Genomic DNA, 23,871 nt, shown 5'->3' with positions numbered 1-23,871 from the left:
CAAGTGCACTGATAGGCCTTAATTTTTAAGCAAAGAATCTTGTTCTGGGACTCAAGTATTGTTATTTATAGCATAGTGTACTGATTAGATATGAAACTCACTGGCTTCCTGCCTCATCTCCAACACTCAGCTCTGTGTCATGCAGTGAATGAAGAGATTGAAGTTCAAGACATTTATCAGGGAGGGTAGATGAATTCAGGCATAAAATGTCATTTGGATCTGTTGGGGTGTTTAGATCTTTATAGACATGCAAACAACAGGCAAAATGGTTGTTTTTCTGTATAGTACAAAGAACACAGTCTTGCCTGCAGAATACTTACTATGATTTTTATGTTTTACATTTAATGAAACATCCACTGAAAGTTTTGGTTTTGTGCAAAGGATGATGAAAAAAGAATGGTAAGGGCTGGAGTCATTATTGAATCACTGTCTAAGTGGGGGTTTATATTTTCCCCTTGAGTAACAAACTCTTTTCTCTCTGACTTTATCATCTGCTTTGGAGATAATATTGTCAAGGTTGGAATTCTTTTGCAGTGTGTTCTAAGCTCTGCACTGTAGATAAAATTCAGTGAAACCACTTCATGCTTTCAGGTGAAAAATATGCTGGCTTTTAAATGAGATACTGTAGATACAGGGCTCATTAGTCACTATCAAGTTGTTCACCCACAAACACATGATGAGAATTTTATTTTTGTCTGTGCCATAAGCTTGCTAAAAATGCAGAAAAAGAAAAGGTCCAAAATACCTATCAGGGCTGGGATACTCATTGTTTCCAGGAGGTTATTAAAGACTTAGCTAGAGTTAGTCAGGATTAGCTCTTGGATAATGCATATGATACCAAGAGGATAGCCATAGACTTTACATTTACAGTGGTAGGTTTCAAGATAGTATGATTTGGGTTATTGCTAGAAAAAATAGAGGCAGAATTTTAAATGGAACATTGTTAAATAAAAGCTAAATACCATGATACTTTTGTCATTCTGATGTTCTCCATAGTAATGGAGATGGAGTTTTAATTAGCATAAATTCGCAATGTCTGGTTGTGTTGCAAACAGTTTTGTGTGTCTTAAAAATTGTTTTTACTTCACACAGGTTTTTAGATACTTCCAAGCAAGCCATAGGGATGTTGTTCATCCACTTCGCAAATGTCTATTTATCAGACCTTACAGAAGAAGACCCCTGTTCACTGTGAGTGTTTTATTTTGGAATAAGGAAATGCCTTTATGGAAGTTCTGTGGCTGAGTTGGTGTATGTGGATAGTAAGGCAAGATAAAGCTGAGAAGACAGATTTCATGGTAAAAATCAGTCACTTTAAAAAGCCTATGGCTTAAACTTAGTTAATCAAGGATCAGGAATCTTCTGTCTAAGTTCATGTCTGGCAGGAGGCTGGACTGTGTGTAGCTATTTTAAACCTAGAGGGCAAAGCCTTGCTACTTGTCCCTGTTCAGTGAATGAATGGGGACTTGGGATGCACATTGCAGCTCAGGTTTGTTTACTGAAGGTGCTGGGACCAAAGGAAATGAATATCCAGTTGTGTTCACTGTAGTAAAGCAAGGCTGTAATGCAAAGTGAGGTTGCTTTCAGGGTTATTTAGCAAAAATAATTTGTGTTTGTATTTGTTTCTTAAACTACATTGCCTGCTGCAGTATTATTTTCATTTTGTTAAAAATGGGAAATCTTGCTTGGTAGCCAGGCAGTTAGTACAGAAATTAATTCTGCAATGTCACGCTTGGAGCAGTGTGACTAACTAGATAAGCATTTCTCTGTAGTGTATTAAACCTGAAGATTTTATGACTAAGACCCCGACAGGCTCTTTACAGGAGCTCCTGAAGCAAATGATAATTGTTTGGGTTTGTTCTTGATAAGACTCATGCTCAAAGTGGCTTCCACATTGCTAGTAATGAAAGCTGTGAAATGACTTTTAAAAGCACAGTAATTTGCTTTTTAGAACCAGTCCAGTTCCTTTCGATGGCATCTGCTCACTTGTTGTTCTTGGGTAAACAAAGGAGAGACACAGCTCAATGAACATGCTTGTGTTGCTGCACAAGCCAGTTTTATATTCCTTATTCCTCCTTGGTTCCTTCTGTGCTCCTACAGGGTAGAAATGTGCAAGAACACTGCTTTTCTCTGCCCACCACAAAGCATTCTGTTAGGCAAAATGCATTAATTTTAGCACATTAACTGTAAAATTTGAGTTATAATTATGACAGTTTCAACAACACCAGGCATCATTGTAGGATTTTCCTTGCTTATAGATTTAAGAATTTTCTGATAGGTTTAAAAATCGGCAGGTGCAAATTATTTTCATTCAATTTTTATTACTCAAAGTATATATTCAAGTGAGGTAACAAAAGCATGTCAGAAATTGTCAGCATTTAAAGCTAGGGCACAATAGTGTATTACAGTATTTTAGATTAAAAATAACTTCGATTACTAAAAATAACACAAAGCATTTAGCTAGGCAAAATAAAGGGTTTACAGATATGTGCATTCTCTCTTGCATCTACATATTTTTATTTTCAAATCCCACTTTTAATCTAAATGTAACGTGACACAAAACCAGTAAGAGAGTGAGATTATTCAGTGCTCTGAGGATAACCAAAATTACAGTGTGGAGCTGGATAAATTCTCAGACAAGGGTGCAGGTTCTCGAAAGCAGAAAAAAATATCACCTAGTACTAACCAAAATCTATCTTAGGAAAAATATCCCTACGTTTGAAAGTGGGTCCAGACTTGCCTGGCACAGCAGCACAGCAGCTCCTGTGGGCAGGTTAAAGACACATGCCGGGGTGTTTGGGAATCTGGGTGTTGTGGGGAATCCCGGGCATCCCTGGGAGCAGGGAGCCCTCTCTGGCAGAGGAAGAGGCGCTGGCAGCTCTGCTTTCCCTGCTGTTCCTGCTGCTGCCTCCCTGCTGCTGCTGCTTTCCCTGCTGCTCCTGCTGCTGCTTTCCTGCTGCGGGCTTGCAGCAGCCTCTTGTGGCCTCGGCAGGACTCGTGCAGAATCGGGATTGCCGACGTTCCTCTGCAGACACTCGGCTTCTGACTAATGCAGCGTTAGTTGCAACTCAGTTTGGTGAACAATTATTAGAAAATAACTAATTTTAGAAAGTTTTGGGATTTTTAAGGACAGAAAAAAATATTGAGACTGCTAGAACTATTTAAATTTTAGGCGCTCAGTGTAATTACACAAGTGGGTAAATGATTGTTGATTGTTCTCAATATTCTGGCTTCTCAACATACTTACAGATCTTTTATCTATCACGGTGTTAAAATACCCTGAACCTGTAGAAAATGGACCGACTTATTCTTTTCTGTTCTTCCTTTCAGGTACCTTATCAACTTCTTGCTGGATGCCACCTTAGGAATGCTGCTGATCTACATCGGGATCCGTGCTGTCAGCAGCATCGTGGAGTGGCAGCAGTGGGAGTCCCTTCGCTTTGGGGAATATGGTAAATGTTCTGATCTGGCACTGAGGTGATTCTCAGGGTAGAATCCCAGAGTATTTCAGCAAGTGGTTAACTCATCCTAAAATCATTGTACAGTCATTTCAGTATTTCACTTGTCATGAAGATTCTTTTAAGTTCAGTGTCTAAGTATTCACCCTGTGCTTTAGAAAGCCCAACAAGTCTCTGAGCATTTACTGAGTTTGGAACAACTGCTTGAATATTTGTTTTTTTAAGGAGTGATTCAACAAATGATGATATTGGCTAATCTCATGGAAAAAATACCAGCATAATAAATTTACTCTGAAACACTTCTAAAAAAATTATTGCTGGAAGGCTATTTCCTACTAAAGCTTTCACTGAACCACATGCCACTGTCTGAAGATACAGATTAAGAGTTCTGCCAGCCCTCTCTAAGCAGCCACATCCCTTCAGAGAAGGGAATGGCAAGATGGTCTGTGCTGCTCCTCAAGTAATCATCACTGGAGCTCTGGAGTTTGTGCATGGAGGGCCTGTATCACTGGTGCAACATGCATGAGGGACAGACTTTGAAATCACTTCCAGGTGAAGTTGCAGAGCTTGTTTTCCATTACTCAAAAGTCCTCTGATATGCAGAAGTTGCGGATTTGCAGCCACAGTTGAGTATCACACATTCTTAACATCAGCATTTAATTCTGTTTGGTCTGTTATTCCCAGATTGCTGAAAATGAAAGTTTTCTCTACATGCTAGAAATCACATTTGCAGCTCCTTGAGACAGAAATGGGAGGAGAGGTTTCCTCATAAGAGAGCTGTGGCTCTTCATCAGAGAGAAAAACAGCCACCCCAGTGGTTTAGGGAGAGAAAAGTTTAAGAAAGTTAAAAATGTTTGCCTAAAAAAATAGGAGCTTTCACAGCAGTTTTATAATTGTTACTGGGAGGATTTTGGTTTTGTAGATTTCTTTGTCTTTAATTGTCCTCAGTAGCTAACAGAAGTAAAAATAACTACAGGCCTTGTGAAATTGGAGCACTTTAAAAGCTTGAGAAGTTTGCAATCAAATAACATTAATTGCTATTCGCTTTAATGTCAGAGGTTTAGATATGATAACAAGCAACTTAGGAGAAATAACTGCCTATACCATTAAGGCATGTTTGATTTATAGAGATTTAATGTGTATCTTCTAGGGTACAGTTTATGGCCACTTAAGCTGTTTAAATCAGCACTGCCACAACACTGCATGTCTGCTTTTATCCCACATGCCACAGTTCAGTATTTCCACTCTTTTCCTTGGACTGGTGCATATCTGACTCTTCAGGGAATTGACCAAGACAGCTAAGCCATCAAAAATTCACTAGATGTAAAAAAAGTAAATGGTTCCTCCAGATTAGTCCTAGACTAGTCTCTAAGGGATTAGGCAAGCACCAATGCCCAGGGAAGGCAAAGGGGCAAGGAACGAGGTGAGACCTCTTGCCCAGAGCTCCATTTCCTAACTGTTGGTTTGGCTTGAAGCCTTTTAAAGATGTTTGAGCATCTTTTAGCCCATATAAAACTTGAGTTTTCTCTTAGAGAAAAAAAAAATATATAGCTAGTAGAGTTATAGGTAGGTATTTGTAATCATATCAGATATTAGATTTTATTTCTTTCTATTAACATTTTGAATTTTTTTGTGTGTGTGTAATCTGTTGTCCTTACCTATTCTCATGATTTTTCAACAGTAAGCAGCCTGTGGATGGGGAAATGTGGGGAGTATATTCACTCCCCTGATATTTCTCTATTTCTTACTGACTTTCAAAATGAACCCAGGTCTATTTTAGTTATGAGGAATTTCTGACTGCAGTAATTAAGCTCTTAAAATCAACAAATGAACTTGTGTAGTGCTTTGGAGGTGGTCTGTGGCTGCTCCAGTATTGTCATTTTGAATTAGGAGATCTGAAACACCTGAACCTGTTTATTGGTTCTTCTCCTGTGTATGCGTGTTTAAGTGATGTATGAAATTACATAAACCTTCTTTTGTTAGTTGTTCTCTCTAGTATCAGATCATTTTATTAGTCACTAACTTTCTTTTCTGTATCTTTATTAATGTGCTGTCCTGCCCTTAGTGTGTTAGGTTTTTAATAAAGCTATTGTCAGGAGTCTTTTAAAGCATATTGCAAATCTGCATTTCCATTAATCATGTGGGAGAGGCTTCTGGTCTAAAGAGAATTGGAGAGCAGATGGAAAGTTATTAGTTTTGGCTAAAACTAAATAGGTGCAGTAAGGTTAGGCCCTCTGTAAGAAATCGCATCTAAAAGGACAAATTTGCTGTCATCTTCTTTACATGTCCCTGGTGCTCCTGAAGTGAAAACCCCCCTATCACTAGTTTATTTATTTTTTTTCAGTTTGACCCAAAGAACACTGTTATTTTACATACGATTTTTAAAAATAAAGTAGGGTAGAAGAGGGGACTAAAATGCAGTTCTGTGGGGTTGCAAGTGTGTTTAGAACTTGAGATTTTCAAGTTAAATATGGATGTGTAGTACAGAATCACAGAGTGTTTTGTTTGGAAGAGAACTCAAAGCCCATCTCATTCCACCCCCTGCCATGGGCAGGGACACCTTCCCCTTACCCCAGGCTGCTCCAAGCCCTGTGCAGCCTGGCCTTAGACACTTTCAGGGATCCAGGGGCAGCCACAGCTTCTCTGGGCACCCTGTGCCAGGCTCACCACCCTCCCAAGGGAACAATTCCTTCCCAATATCCTATCCACCCCTGCCCTCTGGCAGTGGGCAGCCATTCCTCCCTCTCTTGCTCCACAACCTTTTCCACAGTCCCTCTCCAGCTCTCGTGGAGCCCCCTCAGGTACCGAAATGCTGCAATAACCTGGAGCCTTCTCTTCTCCACACATCTCCTCTCTGCTCCACCCCATGGTTCACTGAAATGTATCAGAGACTTGGAGCATTTTATCTAGACTAGTAAAGTCAAGTCCTCAGCTTGGAGATCAGTGTGATTTCAGTTTGTTTGTAAATGTGGGAAAACAAAAAGGAGCCCTCCTTCCACCCTCAGACGAGTCTCTTCTTGTGACTGAGTGATGTTTGTGTTTCTAGAGCCTAAATAATAATTTGTCTCAAGTTAGTTCTCACTGTGAGCTCATTTCCCTTCTTAGCTCTATTACTTGATCCCTGGTGATTCATTACTTGAAGCTGTCACAAAAATAGCAGTGTCCTGCTGGTTTTAAAAGTGTCTTCTTTATTTGGAGGAGTTTTTAAGTATAAATGCCCCAAGGAAGGAATGGATACCAAAATATCAGCATATAAATGGTGGCTGTTAGTACAGCAAAACAGCACTGCAGTCTGATTTATGGACAAAGGGCCATGACACTCCTTCGAGGGCTTTTTACATCAGAATTTTTAATTTTATTAGATTTGTCTTCATATCTATGGTTTTATATTTTCAGATTCATTACTTCAGCAGTTGGATTTTAATAGAAGTGCAGGATCAGTTAATATATTTGAGTGTGTAAAGAGGAGAAAAGCAGTCATGATCTGTACTGAAAAGAATGTTTCCTGCATTCTCCTTCCCTTCTTGTCCTGAGCTGCTTTAGCTGCTGCAAGTAGAAAACAGGTGATAAATCCCTCCTGGTGATTATAAACTCCACTGGCAACTGAATTGTGCTGTGGCCTATTTTCTTGGCTTTGCCTCTCCATAGTAGAGCTCAGAAATTGTATTTGATGCATAATTTTCCTGCAGCTCTTCATTTGCCCCTTGCAGAGCAACTTACTTATAGCCATATGGGGTAGGTAGCACTGCCTTCAAAACTACTTAAAATTTATTTTGGAGTAGTTCTGTGAGTTGGTATTTTCTTAAGAAAATGTTTTCAGGATCTGAAGAACAGAAGGAAGTTAGGGTAGAGGAATAACATATATTGGGTACAAGAACTGTTTCTAAACATACTTCTACAAAGCAGCTGATGGCAGTGGCAGATACAAGTATAGACTAATTTGGCATTGCCCAGCATTTTCCAAAAATCCTACTACAGTTATCACTGCAGAGGATTCAAAATTTTTTCAGTTTTGTTCTTTATTTGCTTTTCTTGCACTAGCAAGATTTCCAGTACTTTGCTGGATTATTCCATACATGACAAGTATAATATTAGAATTCAAGAGATGACTGTAAGAGACTTTAGAAATTAAATTAGAGCTTTATGGCTTCAACATTAACATTAAAGTTCTAATTTGGGTTTGTGTACAGAACCTCTGAATGTACAAATGTCTGAAGGTGCTCTTTGGAGCACCTTCTGGGTGATGTTATTAACTTGAATTTCATGGCTTATAAAACCATAAAACAAAATTGGTTAGAAAGGAGCTCCATATAATCCAACCTCTTGCTCAAAGCAGGATTAATTTCAAAGCTGAAGTGGGTTGTTCAGGGCATGGTCCAGTCAGTTTTTAGTTTATCCATGGTTTAGGATTTAAGAACCCCTTTATCTAAACAACCTACTCCAGTAGATTTAACCACTCTCACTGTGAAAGCTTTTTTCCCTTCATATCAGAATTGTATCTTCACCCACCCAGTCTATATCTTCTCACCTTTCTTCAAGGATACTACTGGGATGCTGTCAAAAGCCTTGCTAAATTCAAAGTAGGCAGCATCCCTGTTGTCCCCACTTGTAATTATAGCTGTGAGATAATTTTGTAGGTGCAGTAGGGCACACAAAAATCCACAAGTAGAATTTAATATACACAACTTCTAATTTCAGTCATGTACCAAAGTAAAACCCTAAAGAAACCAGCACCACTCCCCACAAAAACAGTGTGGAACAAAACATTCATTGGTGAGACTGCACAGCACTTTTAGTATGAAGTTTCACAGTTTTTGCATGTGCAAAATCTCCTGAGAGTTGCAAAAGATGCAAAATTGTTTTCACAGTCTTTGCTTTTAGGAATTAAATAAAGATTGGAAAGAGATTAGAATAAACTCTTCATTTCAATAGGAAGACTGTAGCTAAAGCTAGATGATTTTTTAGTATCTGCTAGTTAGTGAGAAAAACTAGAGAATGCTAATAAACATGTGGCATATAGAAATAAATTGCTAAAATTTCATTCTCAAACCTAATTCAGGCCCTATATCTTCAGAAGAATCACAGTTTCTTGGCTTTGACTTACTGATGTTTTGCCTTTCCAAATTCTAACTCTTTGCGTTTTTATAAGAGAAGCTGTAACTGCAGTATGTAATTGTAAAACTCAAGCATTGTAATTGCTTTCTTCTCAGACTGTTGATCACTAACTCATCCTCTAAAACTTCCTTAGGAAGTATTTGTTGTTTTGAACTCTAGTCTGATTTATTAGTTTCTCTGTGTAGCATTTCAGCAGCAAACCCTAAGTCACAAACTATTACGAAGTATTAATACTGAAAGCCTTTCAGGAGTGTTCCAGAAAAGGAAGCAGCAACTCTCCATTATGCATTACAAACACATAAAGGCATCTGATTTTCCACTGCCCATTTATTCATCCCCAGGCTAAGAGTTTGGAGCTGCCTTTGACAAGATTGCAGAGGCTGCTGCAAAGACTAAAGATCTGTCACCCCCTCTCCAGAGCTTGTTTTTGTTTTCTGGTGAAGTGCAGCTTCAAGCTCATCTGTAAAGCTTGTTAAGCTTACCAATCCTCTTTTTTCCCCCTTCTTGTCTTCTTTTTCTTTCTCTGCCCTCTTTCAAAGAGTCTTATTGTGTGCATAACCTTTCCTGTTCAAATATTTGTGGTCTTCTTTCTATTCTGGCAGATACTTCATGCACTCAGGTTCTCACTCTGCCCTTGAGGTGCAGCAGAATTTCAAACCCTTTCACACTGGAACTAAAATATGGTCCTAATTTTTTATTCAGTTGAATTTTTCGTAGCAACTCTTGCACCTGTTGCTTCAGTTGGTTACTTATGGTAACTAACTTCATAGAGATGAAAAATATCTTTAAGGTAGCCTAGAGACAATGGTGGAAATCTAAGTTCTACCTAGACTGAAGGGAAATGTGTTTTCTTCAGCCGTGTTTCCCTCAAATTTTCCCCTTTAGGACACTTAATATGTCGTGATAGAGGATCAAAATGAACTATATGAGGAAAAACACAATGAAAGTTTATCTGTCTTGCTTTCATCAGATTTATGAAACAGTGTGAGCATGTCACAGGTACTGCTGGATGGGACAAAGTCCTGTTAGATTCAGTTTCTGATACTTTTTGAAAGCTTGGGGTGAGGCAGAGGGAGGGGAAGGAGCAGCACTGAAGGAATTGGAGAAGGCACTTCTGGAGGATTTATCTGCCCTGCTGCTTCTTCCAATACTGCTGTTTTAAGATGTTTACTATGAAGTAAATCAAACCTATGCCTATAATTGAACCTTTCTTCTTTCTTGCAGGTGACCCCCTGCAGTGCAGTGCTTGGATGGGCCAGTGTATTCTGTACATAATGATTATGACATTTGAGAAAACAGTCATCATCATAGTGCTGCTTATACCTCAGTGGAAAGAGGTTGGTGTTTTTACAGCACTTCACAGACAAGTGAACTTTAGGTGGAAGCTGTGAAGACTTCCAGCAGTGTTTATTGGTTTGGCTCAAGCATCATTGTATACACTCATTGTCAATTAACTCTGTGGTAGTGTTGTGTTCTTTTAATTTAATTGGGATGCTGCTATTGAGACCTTTATCCATTGCTAGGAATATCATACTGTATTTTCAGGATTTTTTGTAAACTGAAATATCCAAAATTAAATTCTATCTCCTTGTCTAAAGTACCCTTAAAACTACTAAGTGGTTCTTTCTTCTCTTAACTCTAATTTTTGCCTACACCTATTTTGTATTCTTGTAATATTTTAAAGAATTTTCTTTGCCTGACCTTGTTGATAGATTTTAACTATAGACTTTTAGAAATTTGTGGTGGATTAGTGAATCCATTGATGCTGACTGGATTAACCTTTATTTTGATGCACTCTGTGTAACCAGATATTCAAAGTGGTGCTGTTACTGCCCATTAAAACCAGTTAGTTCTATTGTATGCCCTGGACTATTTTCGGAACTCTCTTCTCCTTACTGTGTATTTTGTAGAACTCTGCTCTGTTTAAATGTCATAAAGATAGATCTACAACATTTTCCGTGGGAGCAGCTCTAAAATGTTCAAGATCATTCTAAGGCAGCTCCTCAGACTTCTGTAAACAAAAATGACAGAGATAAGTTTCTTCTCAGCCCCACTTACTTATCTGTGGTAATTTATGAGCTGTCCTAAATACTTTGCTTTGCTCAAAGCTGCCCTTTTTTGGTCCACCTGCGTTATTTCTGTCACATTAGCTTGTACAGGGACGTTGCCCTGCCTAAGCCAGTTGTGTGCATGTACTGCTGTGAGCTGAACTCAATCCTTTTCTTTTCACAGGTGGCTTTATTGAATCCCATAGAGAACCCTCAGCTGGAGCTGGCAATTGTCATGCTGATAGTTCCCTTCTTTGTTAACGTTAGTACAACTCACTTCATGAGATGTTTACTTGGATTTCCTTCTGCCATGTGTTTGTTAATTAACATTAGTCCTTAAAACACTCTGTACCTTGGTGCTTAAGTTAATTTAAGGGCTGCTAAAGAATGGGTAAATTGTCTGGATATGTAAATTTTACAAAGCTGAAATCCATATGGAGCTAAAGACCCAGGTTCAGGAGAGGGGCAGAAATGCCTCATAGACCCCTTTGGCTTGATGACTTCAGTAGATTGACTGACATAGAGATTATAAAATTACAGTGAAATTGCTTCAGGAAGCAGTTGGTCTCAGGACAGACGTCCTGCAAAGTATCCTGTGTCTGACCATAGCTAATTGCAGCTGGCCTGTGGTGGAGCAGAGGAAAAGGGCAAGTGTGCAGTCATCCTTCCCAAAGTACACTCTTGCAGCAATCAGGGATTTAGGGATTAGAACCAGAGACAGTGGGTGTCCTTGCATGTAATAGCTGCTGGTAAAGCATTGCTACATGAAGAGTTAATATACAATCACTGTGAATTGTCACTGCTTTTCTGATTTTCTTCTCTTCCACAAAGAGATAAAGTAGCTGGGTTCTAGAGTATTCCTGAAAGGTGTAGTAAGATATGTGACACTGTACCTACACAAGATTTAACTTTTGGCCAATTCAGAATTGTTGTCAGGTTGATTTGGTCAGTATTTGAACCTTTCTTCTACTCTGAAGAAAGCTGAACTGTTGCTTTCCCCTTCTTTTCAACAGGCGTTGATGTTCTGGGTAGTAGATAATTTCCTTATGAAGAAAGGGAAGACAAAAGCTAAACTTGAAGAAAAGGAAGCAGGACAAGATTCAAGAAATGGAAGTAAAGTCCGATACAGGAGAGCAGCATCACATGAGGAGTCAGAGTCAGAAGTATGTAGAGTTAATTACTGCAATTAATGCAATAGCAATTGAGTTCATTGCTCCTGATACTGATTTCATTGTAGCACTGTCAACTTAGGTTTGATTTGCTGAGCGTGTACCTCTAGCAGTAGCTCCTGGCATTGGCAATTGAAAACCAGTGAAGGAAGAAGTCATTGTTGTACCACTCTGGCAGTTAATTTCCATGCAGATAGGCAGGAAGACATAATAATATATGTAAATACCACAGGTGAACTCTGCTGCAAATGTTTCTTAAAAAAACCTCACAGGGAATACAAAACTAATAGACAATTCTAATTCAAAGAGAAGTTAATAGCTTAAAGTGAGAGGGAGCTGGTGGAGGCAACTGACCTGATTTTCGAGAATTATTTACATAGCTGCCTTAGCATAAGGTTATTCTAAATTACATTAAGAGAGCAGTTTTTACTTCAGCTGAAAGATGGGTGGTTTCTTTGAAGGCGAGTTGGTTTAGCTTCAGTAAGTTGATGTAAGTTTTCTGTGTGAAAAACAGTGCTATTTATATGGGGTTTGCCAGGTAATGTGACTGCCTTGTTACCAGTGTGGATCAAGTTCTTAAATATTCTCTCAAACTGCCTCCACTCTTCTGGCATCACTCTTTGGGTTCAGAGTTAGTGTCTGTAGTGAGATTAATATGCATCTATCCTTCTGCAAAATTTACTGGAGGTTTCCAATAGGATTTGCAATGATGTTTGATAGTGTGGCAATAAATCCTAACTGTGTTCTGTAAGCTCTTTCCTGAGCAACTAATGAGGTGCTTTGCAAGCTTAAAAAAGCAAAATTTAAAAGCAGAAGGAAGGAGTGTGACTGCTCATGTGCTCAGAAGCTGTAATTTGTTTTTAGATCCTTATTTCAGCAGATGATGAGATGGAGGAGTCGGACACCGAGGAGGACCTGCGCAGACTGACCAACTTAAAGCCCATCAAGAAGAAGAAGCATCGCTTTGGGCTGCCCGTATGACACGTTCCTTGGCCTGTGGACTTGCAGGTTTCATGGCAAAAACTTCTGTCAGTGGGGTTTAATGTTGCAATTGCATCTCCCTTTTCATACAAACTGACTTAGAAGCAAGGTCTACCAACAGAAGGCAAAGCAGTTGGAAGACTTCCAGTTCAGTTGCACTACAAACACACTGACCAATTATGCAAGAATGTCTCCTCATCATGTGTGGAAAATGAAGGAGTCACTAAGGATTCCTGTGGGAGGTGTCAGAGAAGATCAGAGAGAACAGATACAGAATCTTTCACTTTCAGTTACTGATGGGACAGTGTATGGAGTTCTCAAAAAGACATCAGAGTTGCCTAAGTTAAAGGAGTGTGTTTTATTACTAAAACTGGCTTTTGCAGCATAATTCCTAGAGCAGAATAGTTTATGGTTACAAGCTGTAACTTAACATTATTTTTTTAAGTACAAATGTTTACTTGCTACCGGGTACCTATGGAACTAATAGGTGGAACAAAGATTTTTTTCCAAGTCTTCTCAAATCTATCTGACTATTTTATATTTAAGTTATATTTTCATACAGTTGTATTTAAAGATTCTCTTTATCAGAGAAATGGGTACAGTTCCCGTTTTTGTGCAGAACAGGTCAAAAGATTTGTAGTGAAAATCTTATTTATCCTTGTCTCCTGATTTAACACAAAGGGATTGCAAAGGGAAAAGCTCTCTGTCACTGCTGAAGTCACCAAATATCACTAAAAAATGCAGTCCTATGTGTGCTCTTGACCACTTAATTTGAAAATACCTTTTACAGTAGAAGGTGGTGTTTGCATATTTGACAAAGGTGCACTTTAGTGTATAACAAAAATCCATTCTAATAAGTTATTTGTGAAATGAGTATCTATGGATGACTCTAATTATTTCTGTTTCTGCAAGTCTCTTGTGCATACCTCTCAAATGACCCAAAAGAGATGGAACATTGCTGATACTTTTCCTATTACAGGGGCTGTGGTACAGGACTATGATCTGATTGAAGCAGTTGTGCTACAACATTGCAAACAAAATTCTGTCCCTAGTTTTTTGTTGGAAAAGCAATCTTCTACTTAATGTGCTTAGCAGCAACAACAAAATTTCTCCTATTTAATTTCCATAAAGTCTCATTATCCTTCAGTAGTAAAACAACCCCAAGGGGTACAGTGCAGTTGCTACCACAGCATTTCTGGGATTTTCAGTGTCTCTTCTGATAACTGAGAGCACGTGTTGATCTGAAACCTAGCAGATATGTTTTCAGTGATATCCTTTTGCTTTGCATATTTCCTAAATGATTGTTTCTGACAGCTTTCCTTGCTTAGCTAAACCTTGTGCACGACAAGGCGATGTGTCAAAGAGGTGACAACAGACCTTGAATGGAAATCTATTGTAGTATCTGGACACCAGAAAAATTCCAAGCCTTAAACCAGTTTCATTGGAAAACTGCTCAGAACTTTTTAAGATTTTTTACATTTTTTTATAGATTTACTAGGTCTTAATGTGATTATTATCCAGACCACTTAACTGGGCCTTAGTAAATACTGAACTGTGTGCTCCCGTGCTTACTTTGGCTATTCCAGCATCCCTTTTCCCAGTGGCTGCCAAGGAGACGCGATGCTCTGACACCTCAGGGTGTCCAGCCAGCTCAGAGGGACATTTACCAAACCCAAGGTTTTAGTTGAGCCACTGACCTTTGTTACTGTGCACTGAAACGTAAGAACTGCAATAAGTTACAGTAATGGTGTTTCCTTTAGATTAAATCTAGAAACTAATGGCAATAGAAGCTTGCCTGAGTTCTTCTGACATGGGGGGTGGGGATGGGGAAATGTCCCTAATCAGTGTTGCCTCTGGTTTGGGGGGTTTGGGGTTTTTTATTGATTGTATGACTTCCATCTTCTCTTTACTATTGATCACTGGGTGGGCGTAGATCTCCAAAAGCACAGTACTTCAAGGAATTCATCAACAGAATAGTCTCCTACAGCTCACTTTTCCAAAGGGATTTAAGAGCTAGGAATGGCTCTTGTCACAATTGTCAGCATTTATTTTTTTAGCATAGGATTTGTTCTATTTCAGATAGTGAACTAAAGCTACTGAACATGTGCTGTGTCCCAGTGCAGAGCCATGGCTGTCCTCGCCAGCTGAGATAACTGAGCAGCGCACACAAATTGAACTGTGCAAGCTTGCATCTTATCTTCCTTTTCCCTCCTCCAGTTACTTCAATTATCAAAATTATTCTAGTCTCATGTTTAGCGTGTAAAGTGTCAGTAAAAACTTATGGCCTTAATCATATAAAAATATTTGTTTTGAGCAGACCTCAAGCTTATTGACCAAGTACAAAACAGTATGAAGCTCTATGGAGCAGTTTTTTGAAGGTGGTTATAGCAAAGGTTCTGAATGCCTGATTTTTCATGTCTTAAGTGCTTAAATGTCACTTGATGTGAGATTTAGATATGCTTAGCAAGGTGATGTAGTAAAGCACTATGATCCAAAGACACAGAAGTATTTTAAATACCACAGTAGTAACAGGAGGAGCAACCTTCAGAGGAGAAAAAATTACTTTCTATACTAAGACAATAATTTTATTCAGAATTTTAGCTAAATAACAAAATCTGGCTGTTTTTTCTATACATTCTTTATTATCATTTTGAAAGAGATGGAAAATGTAAAATTGGCAGTTTTTCTCTCTGTAAGGTAAAAATTTGAATTCTTGCAGTAATTATAAGTAGGACAAGTCCTTTTGTCTGACAGGCTTGCATGTGTGAGCAGGGAGCGTGTGCTTAGTGCTTCACTATGTCTTACCACTTGTTAAAATGCATTGGCAGTACAGTCTGAAATGGACTTTTCATGAAGAGTTGATCCAGTAGTGATACAGCAACATGACGTTTGTGTTATCCTCTGATTGTCACTCAGATTTCTGCCTGGCAAATGTACTTCAGGACAACTCGTAGCAAAGGTTTAATTCAGGCTGTGTTTAGAAAATAGGATTCAGTTTAATGAAAATGAGCTATGTAGTGAATGCCAAAGTAAGATATTATAACTTAGAGAAGAATCACAAATATTGGTGGAGATGGAATTTACCAAGAATGGTCAACCTAAATGCATTAACTGTTCCTAGTATCTGACCTGTGACACATCTGCATAAACTTAAAACACTGGTGTTGTCTAGTATGTGGTTTCCAAGTTCTGGCTTCAATATGTTCAGGTTCCCTTGTCTTACTTTAAGTAGGTGAATGCTGTCTGTTAGTGTTGCTAACTAAAATGTTCTATAGCTTTTCTTCAGGGAAAACTCAGAAACTGAGTTGCAAATTAGAGCAATGCAAAGTGATCCCCTCGGGCAGGTGTCTGCTCTGATCCCTGCCGAGCCTGGGGAGGGGGGCCTGGGCTCTCCTGCTCTGCTCAGAGCTGAGCATCACAAGGAATCTCTGCCACTGTGCTTGACTAACCCGTGTTTGCAACTTTGCTGTGCTTTTTACAGGAGAAACCAGTAGTGAAAGCTAATAAATTCAGCCACACCAAGTCAGAGTACATCTACAGCATAGGCATGCAAACTTCTTTAGGTGAAGTTTCCAGTTCAATTACTGAAAATGACTACTATGGTTTTACAAAGTAAAACTGCAGTATCTTTAAAAAAGGGACTCTTTTGTAGGTGTTTTTGTCTTGTGTGGGTATCCGTCTCAAACTGAATGTGGGGTTTGTTTCTAAGTACATCCAGAGTATAGCTAATGTGAACAAAACCAACAGCTGTATTCTGCTGCCCTCTGTTTGGACCATATTGTTTAATCAGTGGTGTTACCTTAAACTTTTAAGGGTATCTGATGTAATTACATTATAATGGTTTACAATAAAGTCTGACTTATTACAGATTTGTACACTTGTTTTATACTTGCTCTGTTTCGAAGTGCCTGTGTTTCAAGATTTATGCCGTGCTCTTGTGAGAAGCAGATTCTGCTATTTGTTCTCTAATTATGCACCCTGTTATGTTGATTTTAATTTCAGTATATTTATTTACCTTAATGGCAAGTCCCATTTGATCAGGAAGAGCCATTGTTCTGAAGCTGCAAATTTTGTTTACAAGTTTAAGAATCCTTGCAGGCTCCTCTCAGATCCATTTCCCGAGGAAGGTTTTTTTAAGGCTGGAGCTGAACAGGAGGGACCCAGTCCTGTCTCTGTAACTCCTCCATAACGTTTCCCTATTATTTTCATATTTTCTACCTACCACATCCAAGCAGCCTCATACCCACTGCACCTGTACAGGGAATTCAGAGTATAATCTTCACTCTTCCTAAAGTGTCAGTCCCCTGAGAGGTTCGTAGCACTTTCCTGGAGAAGTCAAATCTTCTGTGAGATTTGGAGAGCACAGTGGTAGCTGTGTGTACATTCACTTAATTCTCTATGGTCATTGCCATATTTTAGTTGGAACTATTCCTTCAGCAAAGGAATTTTCCTAACTCCTATTGCAGTGGAAGATTAAAACTTGTATTTTTAATAGCCACTGTTGGATAAATGAGCCATCCTGTTCCATTGTCATTCATGTCCCATTTAACACTCTCAAGGACCTCAACCAGGTGAACAGGATTTTTACTATAAAGTTTAAGTAACTGTAGATTTAGGTAGGGTTCTTTGTGAGCAAAAATAGCCCATAAGCTGTGCAAGAAAATGGTTGTGCCCCTTGTCGAGTGCTGGTTTAGGAAATGGAACTGAAGAGGACAGAACTCTCCAAGCTTTGTGGATGTTCTAGAAACCCCAGGATGTGCTGCCTGCCTCTCTAAGCACTTCACCTGCCCCAAATGGCAAGCAAGGTATGAGTGGTTTGATTTTGTTTGTGTAGATTAAATTGCTATGAAAGCACAACTCTGTTGCTTTTGAGCGAGGAATACGCAGTACCAATTAACTGAAGCAATTTTGAAAGCTGAAGGGAAAATAATAGTTCAGTGTCTTGAATTCTAAATATTTGCTTTAAACACACCGAATGTTATTTTCCTGTCATAATAGATAGTCAGAATAGTGACGCTTGTGGGTCTGTAGAGAAACATCTTAGTAGAGCACTGTTACTTTGTACAATAGAAAAAAAAAAAAATCTGTTTTTTCTAAGGTCAATGCTTTATTCTTCTGTTTTGTTGGCCTACTAAGGGCACTGCTGCTGTGCAGAAATGCTTCTTCTGGTTACTAAGACATGAGTTTAAAATAGAAGATCAACCTAAGTAATAGTAACATCCAAACTGTGTCTTAGCCTACAATAATTCCCCCAATAAAGGAGAAGATCTCAGGCCTGGAAAGAGTTCAGCTTAAAGGCAGTTTGGGCATTGGAAGTCCTGGGGAGTAGTTCATAGCCAACAGATCCCACAGTCATGTTTTCATAGTGAAAACAAATGTTTTGTGACCTTTTGTGCTTCCCTCTACCCTAAAAACACTGGCAGAGCCTGAGGAAAGGCTAGGGCAGATTTCTACCACTACAACAGTTCATCTCTAGTGGAAGGTGTTTGGAGGTCTGCCATGCCCGCCCTTCTCACATTAACCCACCTGGCTTGGAGTCTTGGTTCTTTGTAGGTGTTGAGTGCAGTCAGAGAAGCTGATTTTTTTTGCATGATGTAAAGTTTTAATATAAAAAACCAAAAGGGAAACAATCTTCCACTTGAACCTCTCCCCGTAATGAAAAATAGAATTCATGCTCAGAGATGGCAGGGTTTTACTTAATTAAAAAATTGTTTAGAGAACAAATATTAAAAGTTCTGAGAAAGGTTTTACTGCTGTCAGCAAGTACAGTGGGGAACACCAAGTTTATCCATGTCTGAGTAAGCTGTTCCAGTACAGATGTGGGTGAAATGATTAAACTTGCTGATTGTGCTGGAAGTAGAAAGTGGTTTTACTCTCTCAGTTGTGTAAGAGCCAGCTCTGGAACATGGTCAGAGAGCTGTAAGGGTAAAACCATACCCTACTTTATTAGCTCTCCAAAAGACACAAAACACTCCCCTGTTAAAGATCCCTGTGCTGAAGTGATTCAAGGCACAGTTATGCTTTGGACTTCAGGTTTGTATCATCTTTAGAGAACACATATCTTGTTACGCTGGGAAAGCAATGCCCACTCTTTTTTCCCCTCCCTCCCTCCCCAAGAGGGTTCAGAGTGAGTTTTGTGTCCATAACAACATTTTGCCTTTTAAAGCTCTAAACAGAGCCCAGCGGACTGCCCGGGAAGCGTTTTCGCAGGGACCCGGCTTCCCCGCTGCCGCAGCTGCCTGCCCCCGTCAGCCCGGCCCGGTGCGTGCTGCCCGCCCGAGTCATCGCCAGGAATAAACCTCGGACAGCAACAGCCTGAATCATCCCGCCGCCGCTTCGGGAACACCACCCGGCCCGTGACTTCACTCCGATGCTCTATAAAAGTCCAGGAAAACAACAGGCGCTCGCAGAGCTCACGGGCTGGATTTAATCAAAGCCGGGAACGACCTGGGAGGGATTTCAGCGAGGGAGCGCCGCAGTTATGTCACAGGTACGGGGACATCTGTGCGCTGCCAGCCCTCGCAGCAGCTCCTGGCAAACCTGCTGCTGGTGTGGATGCTGCGCTTGGAAATGCTTATTAGCGAGTTCCTCTCGTTAACCACTGAATTCAGCTTTTCTGCTCTGCGACTTGTGTGATTAAAATACTTCAACAAGTATATTCTTAGGATTCTTTCATTCTGAAGGAGGAAAGCAGCTGCTCTCTACATGGTTAATTAATTTGGATTTAAAATGTTCTATTTACCTTAAATATTTTTATTTGTGTAGAAAGGGAAAAATCCTTTCCCCTGCTCTGTGTTGAGATGTTTCACAGATGGAGGAATCTGCCTTTTTAACACACTTTCTCAGACTGTGATTCTGAAATTCTGTTTTGCAAAAAGGTGGCTGTGCTGAAATGTCACTGTGTAAAGCTTATTGTATTAACATGCAGGAGAAAAGAGTATGACTGAAAATTCTAGCTGTTAGGATAAGGTATTTGAGACTGAAATTTTGTATAAAGTGAACACTTTTATATTCATTTTTTAACTAATGGTTTGTCTTTAATGCATAGCCCAACAATCAGTGTTTCAAAGTGCTCTTGAAATGAGCTCAGAAATGGTGACGTTTCAGGTAAATGTTATATTTGTGTCACAAGTTCCATGTGCTGGCAGAGCTTTCATCAGCATAAGAGTTTTACAGGATTGGTGGGATGGAGAGTAGGAGCACAGAGAAAGTAGGAGAGCACAGTTCTTCAGCCGTAGAGAGTAACTCAGTTCAGCTGATTTTCTTTGCTCCAAAGAAAATAGGACTTAAAACCCAATTGTATGTCTTGTAAAGTAGCACTTTCTGGCTTGTGACAGTAGTAGATAAAGCACAGGCTGCTTGCCTGTGCCAGGAATGGCTCCTGGCAAACCCTGCTCAGAAATTCTGGCAGCAATAACAGTGGTGGGGCTGTGACAGTGGCAGCTGCTGGCCAGGGCTCACCGTAACCTCTCTGCTCACCAGCTTTGCTCTTCAGCTGGGGCTGACTAATCCGCAGCAACTGTCCTGCAGGAAAATCCTCTGCAATCAAAGCATGAGATGGTTTATTTTAAAATAACTGGGTGACATTCAAAAGCTCTGCTCAGCCAGGCTGTATCTTTGTGCATGTCAAGAGCCACTTTTCCTCACCCTGTCCCCAGGAATTCCCTTATCCCGATGGGAAGAAGTCTCACAGTAACTGTTACCAAAAATGGGTGAAGGACTTTTGCAGATTTCACATTGCTCTTAATAAAGCAAGGGGCTTTTTCCCTTCCAAGTTGACTGCCTGTGGAGTGTGCCATGGGCATGAGGGCCTGTTCCCATCACATGCCAGTTGCCATTCCAGAAGGACAGATGACTCCATGTCTGTGGAGATGTTTGGTTCACCAGCTGAACAACCATGCAGGAGCTGTTGTGAATTTTGAAGGGTTTGCTGACACCCTTTCCCCTCACTGGCTTTAGCTACTCATGAGAATTTTCCCCAGGGATCTCGTAAATGTTTTGTTTCCCACAACACGTGCAAGTGGGATTGGCAGTGAGCTATTCTGAGCGTTCCCAGGAATTTGCAGCAGGCAGAAAATGTGCTGAAGGCTCCAGTGGAGCCAGCCCACCCATCCAAGAGCCAGCCATGCAGGCGCTGTCTCTGCAAACTCCCTGGGACTCGCTGCTCCAGCCATCTGTAGCCCTTGAGGGATTTGTTTCCCTCCACAGCTGCTTTTAGCCTCACAGGCAGTGCCTGGAAGTGCCTGAGTGGGCTCCACCACTGCCAGAACCCAAATATCAGAAGCTCTGTGTTATGTAGTGATGGTCAGAGAAGTTTCTTGTTGATCTTTCAGTGTATTTAGAGTTGGAGTGTGGGGGTCTTCTGTTCCTCTTAATCATATCCCTGTGCCCCTGAATCTTGCCACAAGGGCTGCCTGGTGGGACATTGAAAATCTGTCCATGAGATTATAAACTTATGAGGAAATGCTTATGGTGTTGACTGCTGCAGAGTGAGGTTGTGCCTGACTGTGGAGTCCTAATTTAAATGTTGGGGTAGGCTGATGAAGCAATGTTATCCCTATTTCCTTGTAGTGGAATAAACTGTGAACAGATTAGTACTTGGCTATTGCAGTGCACCAGCACTGCATTTGTTTCTGTATTATGTTTCCTACTCCTTCTTTGGGGTCCAAGTCCAGTGCTTCATATGTGCTCAGTAGAGAGCCTTGTTGAGTGCCCAAATACTTTTGTTCCTTAAATTTATTAACTGTGGGTCAAGTGTTTTTTCAAACTTAAGTCCAGATTTGGAATCTCTCTGACCAGCTTCTCAAAGAAGTAGTAAGTAGATTGACAGACAAGCCAAATTTAGTAATAAAGTGATTTTTCCTTTCCAAATATTGAACAGGTTCTTCAATTACCAATCAGTACTTGCAGAATAAGCAGGCAGGGCTGGACAGAGAAAATCTAAGAATTTCTTATTAATTAAGCAGTACATTGCTCTTTCAAAGGCTGTACAATAAAAAGACAATTTCAGAGCAGTAAGAATGGTAGCAGATTTTGGGAAGAGCAGTGACATTGTGATTATGGGAAGATCTGAAGTAGCTGAGTATGTAATTTCAGAACTGAAATCGATGAAATACTGTGTTAGCAACTCTGTATGTTGTAGCCTTTGGGTGGAGGCAGCTTTGTTCCCTGTGCTTTGAACACAAAATACTGATGTGTGGGTCTGTTTCTTAGCCAGCCCCTGTGAAAAAGAAGCGTCCTCCAGTGAAGGAAGAAGACCTCAAAGGAGCCAGAGGAAACCTTGCCAAAAACCAGGAAATTAAATCCAAAACCTACCAAGTGATGAGGCAGTGTGGTAAGTCTTCTTGATTAGAAGCAATTAAGCAGAGTAAAACATTAACTTAATTGCCCTTTTCAAGTGAAAGGGTCACCTCTGAACATCAGCCTGCTGTTCATCTGATGAACAAGTGAAATATTTATCAAATGTGTATATATGTATTTCAGCAGCACTAGTTTTACTCCCTGAATTTGGGTGGTATTTCACTGATTGTCTCTCCTGGTTTTCTTTTCTAAGAACAAATGGGCTCCGCAGCACCTTCCGTATTCAGCCGGGCTCGGACAGGGGGTGAAACAGTCTTTGAGAAACCGAAGGATGAGCCAGCCAAGAGCGTCTTTGGCTGACAGTGGGGCTGGACATGACTCACCAAAATGATTGTTGTAACATTTTTCAAAATGTCTGTTCCTTGCACTAAAGTCACTGTAGCTAATTTCCACTGTAAGTCCTTAAGTAGGGAATATACTCATGTCAAAGAGTAAAATTTCCATGTTCATTTTTATTACATGCTTTCTTTCTATGTATTGGACAGTGTTTGCTATAACTGTTTAATAAAAAAAGGTTGTTGGACTCAGCTTGGCACACTGTGGTGACTCATTTCACTTTGGGCTCGGATTAATTCTGTGGGCACTTTGGCACTACAGGCAATGATTTTGTCTGTCAAATGCAAGGAAAAAACACTCTGATGACACTGTCAGTGTAATTTCTTCACACCATGCCCTCACCAAGAGGGAGCCGAGGAGGAGCTGATCGAAGGGACAGCACAGAAACCTGGAGATTTCACCCAGATCTGTGCTGCCTACAGCAGCCCCTTGGCGAGGGCCCTCAGGGTGCCGGCATGGCACAGGGTGGTGGCTCTCCCCTCATGGCTGTCCCCTTGCAGTTCCCGCTCATGGCTCCCCATCACGGCTCTCCCCTTGCAGTTCCTGCTTATGGCTCTCCCCTCATGGCTCTCCCCTTGCAGTTCCTGCTTATGGCTCTCCCCTCATGGCTGTCCCCTTGCAGTTCCTGCTTATGGCTCTCCCCTCATGGCTCTCCCCTCATGGCTGTCCCCTTGCAGTTCCTGCTTATGGCTCTCCCCTCACAGCTTCCCCTCATGGTTTCCCGCTCATGGCTTTCCCCTCACAGCTCTCCCCCACATCTCTCCCTTCACACCCTTTCAGGGCAGAGGCCCTGCTCTCCAGGTGCCCCAGCACCGAGGGAGGGATTTCAGCTCATTCCCCAGTGGATTTTTCAGATTTTTCCTCCTGTCCCACTGGATCAAATGGGAAGTGGGGTGCCAGACCCAGCTGCCATGTCCTGCCTTACCATGGAGGTGAGAACCCAACGAGCGTCTCTGTACAACACCAGCACACTCTGAGGGGAAGCTGGTTTTTTTTTTCAGTGCAATTTGCTTCTTAATTTGCTGCCTTAAACATCAAACCTGTTTTCTCCCAAACCCCAGAATGTTTCCCCTCAGCTGGATATAAACAGAGAGGAGCCTCTGTGGGCACCTGCCATGCTTCCCACTCACCCTGCGGGACGTCTGGGGATGGTAAGGCAGATGCCACCTTTGTTAAAGAAGTTACTTCTATTTTACACAGACTAGATACTATTAAGAGGTAAAAGTGATGCCAAAGTTCTCTGTGCACCATGAAATGTATCACATTTGAATTTTGTGTCCCAAACACGTGACAGATAAAATGTGACAATGCCCACACAGATCACAGAGAGGCTGTGGAGAGCTCACTTGAGGCAGCAGCAAACCCTTTGGCTTTAAAGGGAAAGCTTCTTTAATGATATTGCTGGCC

The 23,871-nt window shown here is 40.6% G+C and overlaps 2 protein-coding genes across 3 annotated transcripts in view; both read left to right on the top strand.

The window, feature by feature from the left end:
- The window catches only part of STIMATE (STIM activating enhancer), a 34,142-nt gene extending 17,505 nt beyond the window's left edge, over positions 1-16,637 (top strand). Inside the window, exons 3-8 of one of the 2 annotated variants that reach the window (XM_031505926.3) lie at positions 1,093-1,188; positions 3,328-3,449; positions 9,795-9,907; positions 10,803-10,880; positions 11,632-11,781; positions 12,652-16,637. In XM_031505926.3, coding sequence (XP_031361786.1) covers positions 1,093-1,188; positions 3,328-3,449; positions 9,795-9,907; positions 10,803-10,880; positions 11,632-11,781; positions 12,652-12,768 — 676 coding nt within the window. In that variant the 3' untranslated portion in view covers positions 12,769-16,637. The remainder of the gene's footprint in view (positions 1-1,092; positions 1,189-3,327; positions 3,450-9,794; positions 9,908-10,802; positions 10,881-11,631; positions 11,782-12,651) is intronic. The other variant, XM_085590121.1, reaches the window with a different exon arrangement.
- A 2,039-nt stretch (positions 16,638-18,676) lies between these two features.
- Positions 18,677-22,655, top strand: MUSTN1 (musculoskeletal, embryonic nuclear protein 1). Its single transcript, XM_085590123.1, has 4 exons — positions 18,677-18,801; positions 18,935-19,258; positions 21,982-22,102; positions 22,322-22,655. The coding sequence occupies exons 2-4, from the start codon at positions 19,250-19,252 to the stop codon at positions 22,426-22,428; spliced, it is 237 nt and encodes a 78-aa protein (XP_085446249.1). The 5' UTR covers positions 18,677-18,801; positions 18,935-19,249; the 3' UTR covers positions 22,429-22,655.
- The last annotated feature ends 1,216 nt before the right edge of the window (positions 22,656-23,871 follow it).

The sequence above is a fragment of the Lonchura striata genome, chromosome 12, assembly GCF_050655825.1.
Source record: "Lonchura striata isolate lonStrDom1 chromosome 12, ASM5065582v1, whole genome shotgun sequence".
In the NCBI taxonomy this organism is placed as follows: domain Eukaryota; kingdom Metazoa; phylum Chordata; class Aves; order Passeriformes; family Estrildidae; genus Lonchura; species Lonchura striata.
This window is presented reverse-complemented; position numbering and strand designations above follow the sequence as displayed.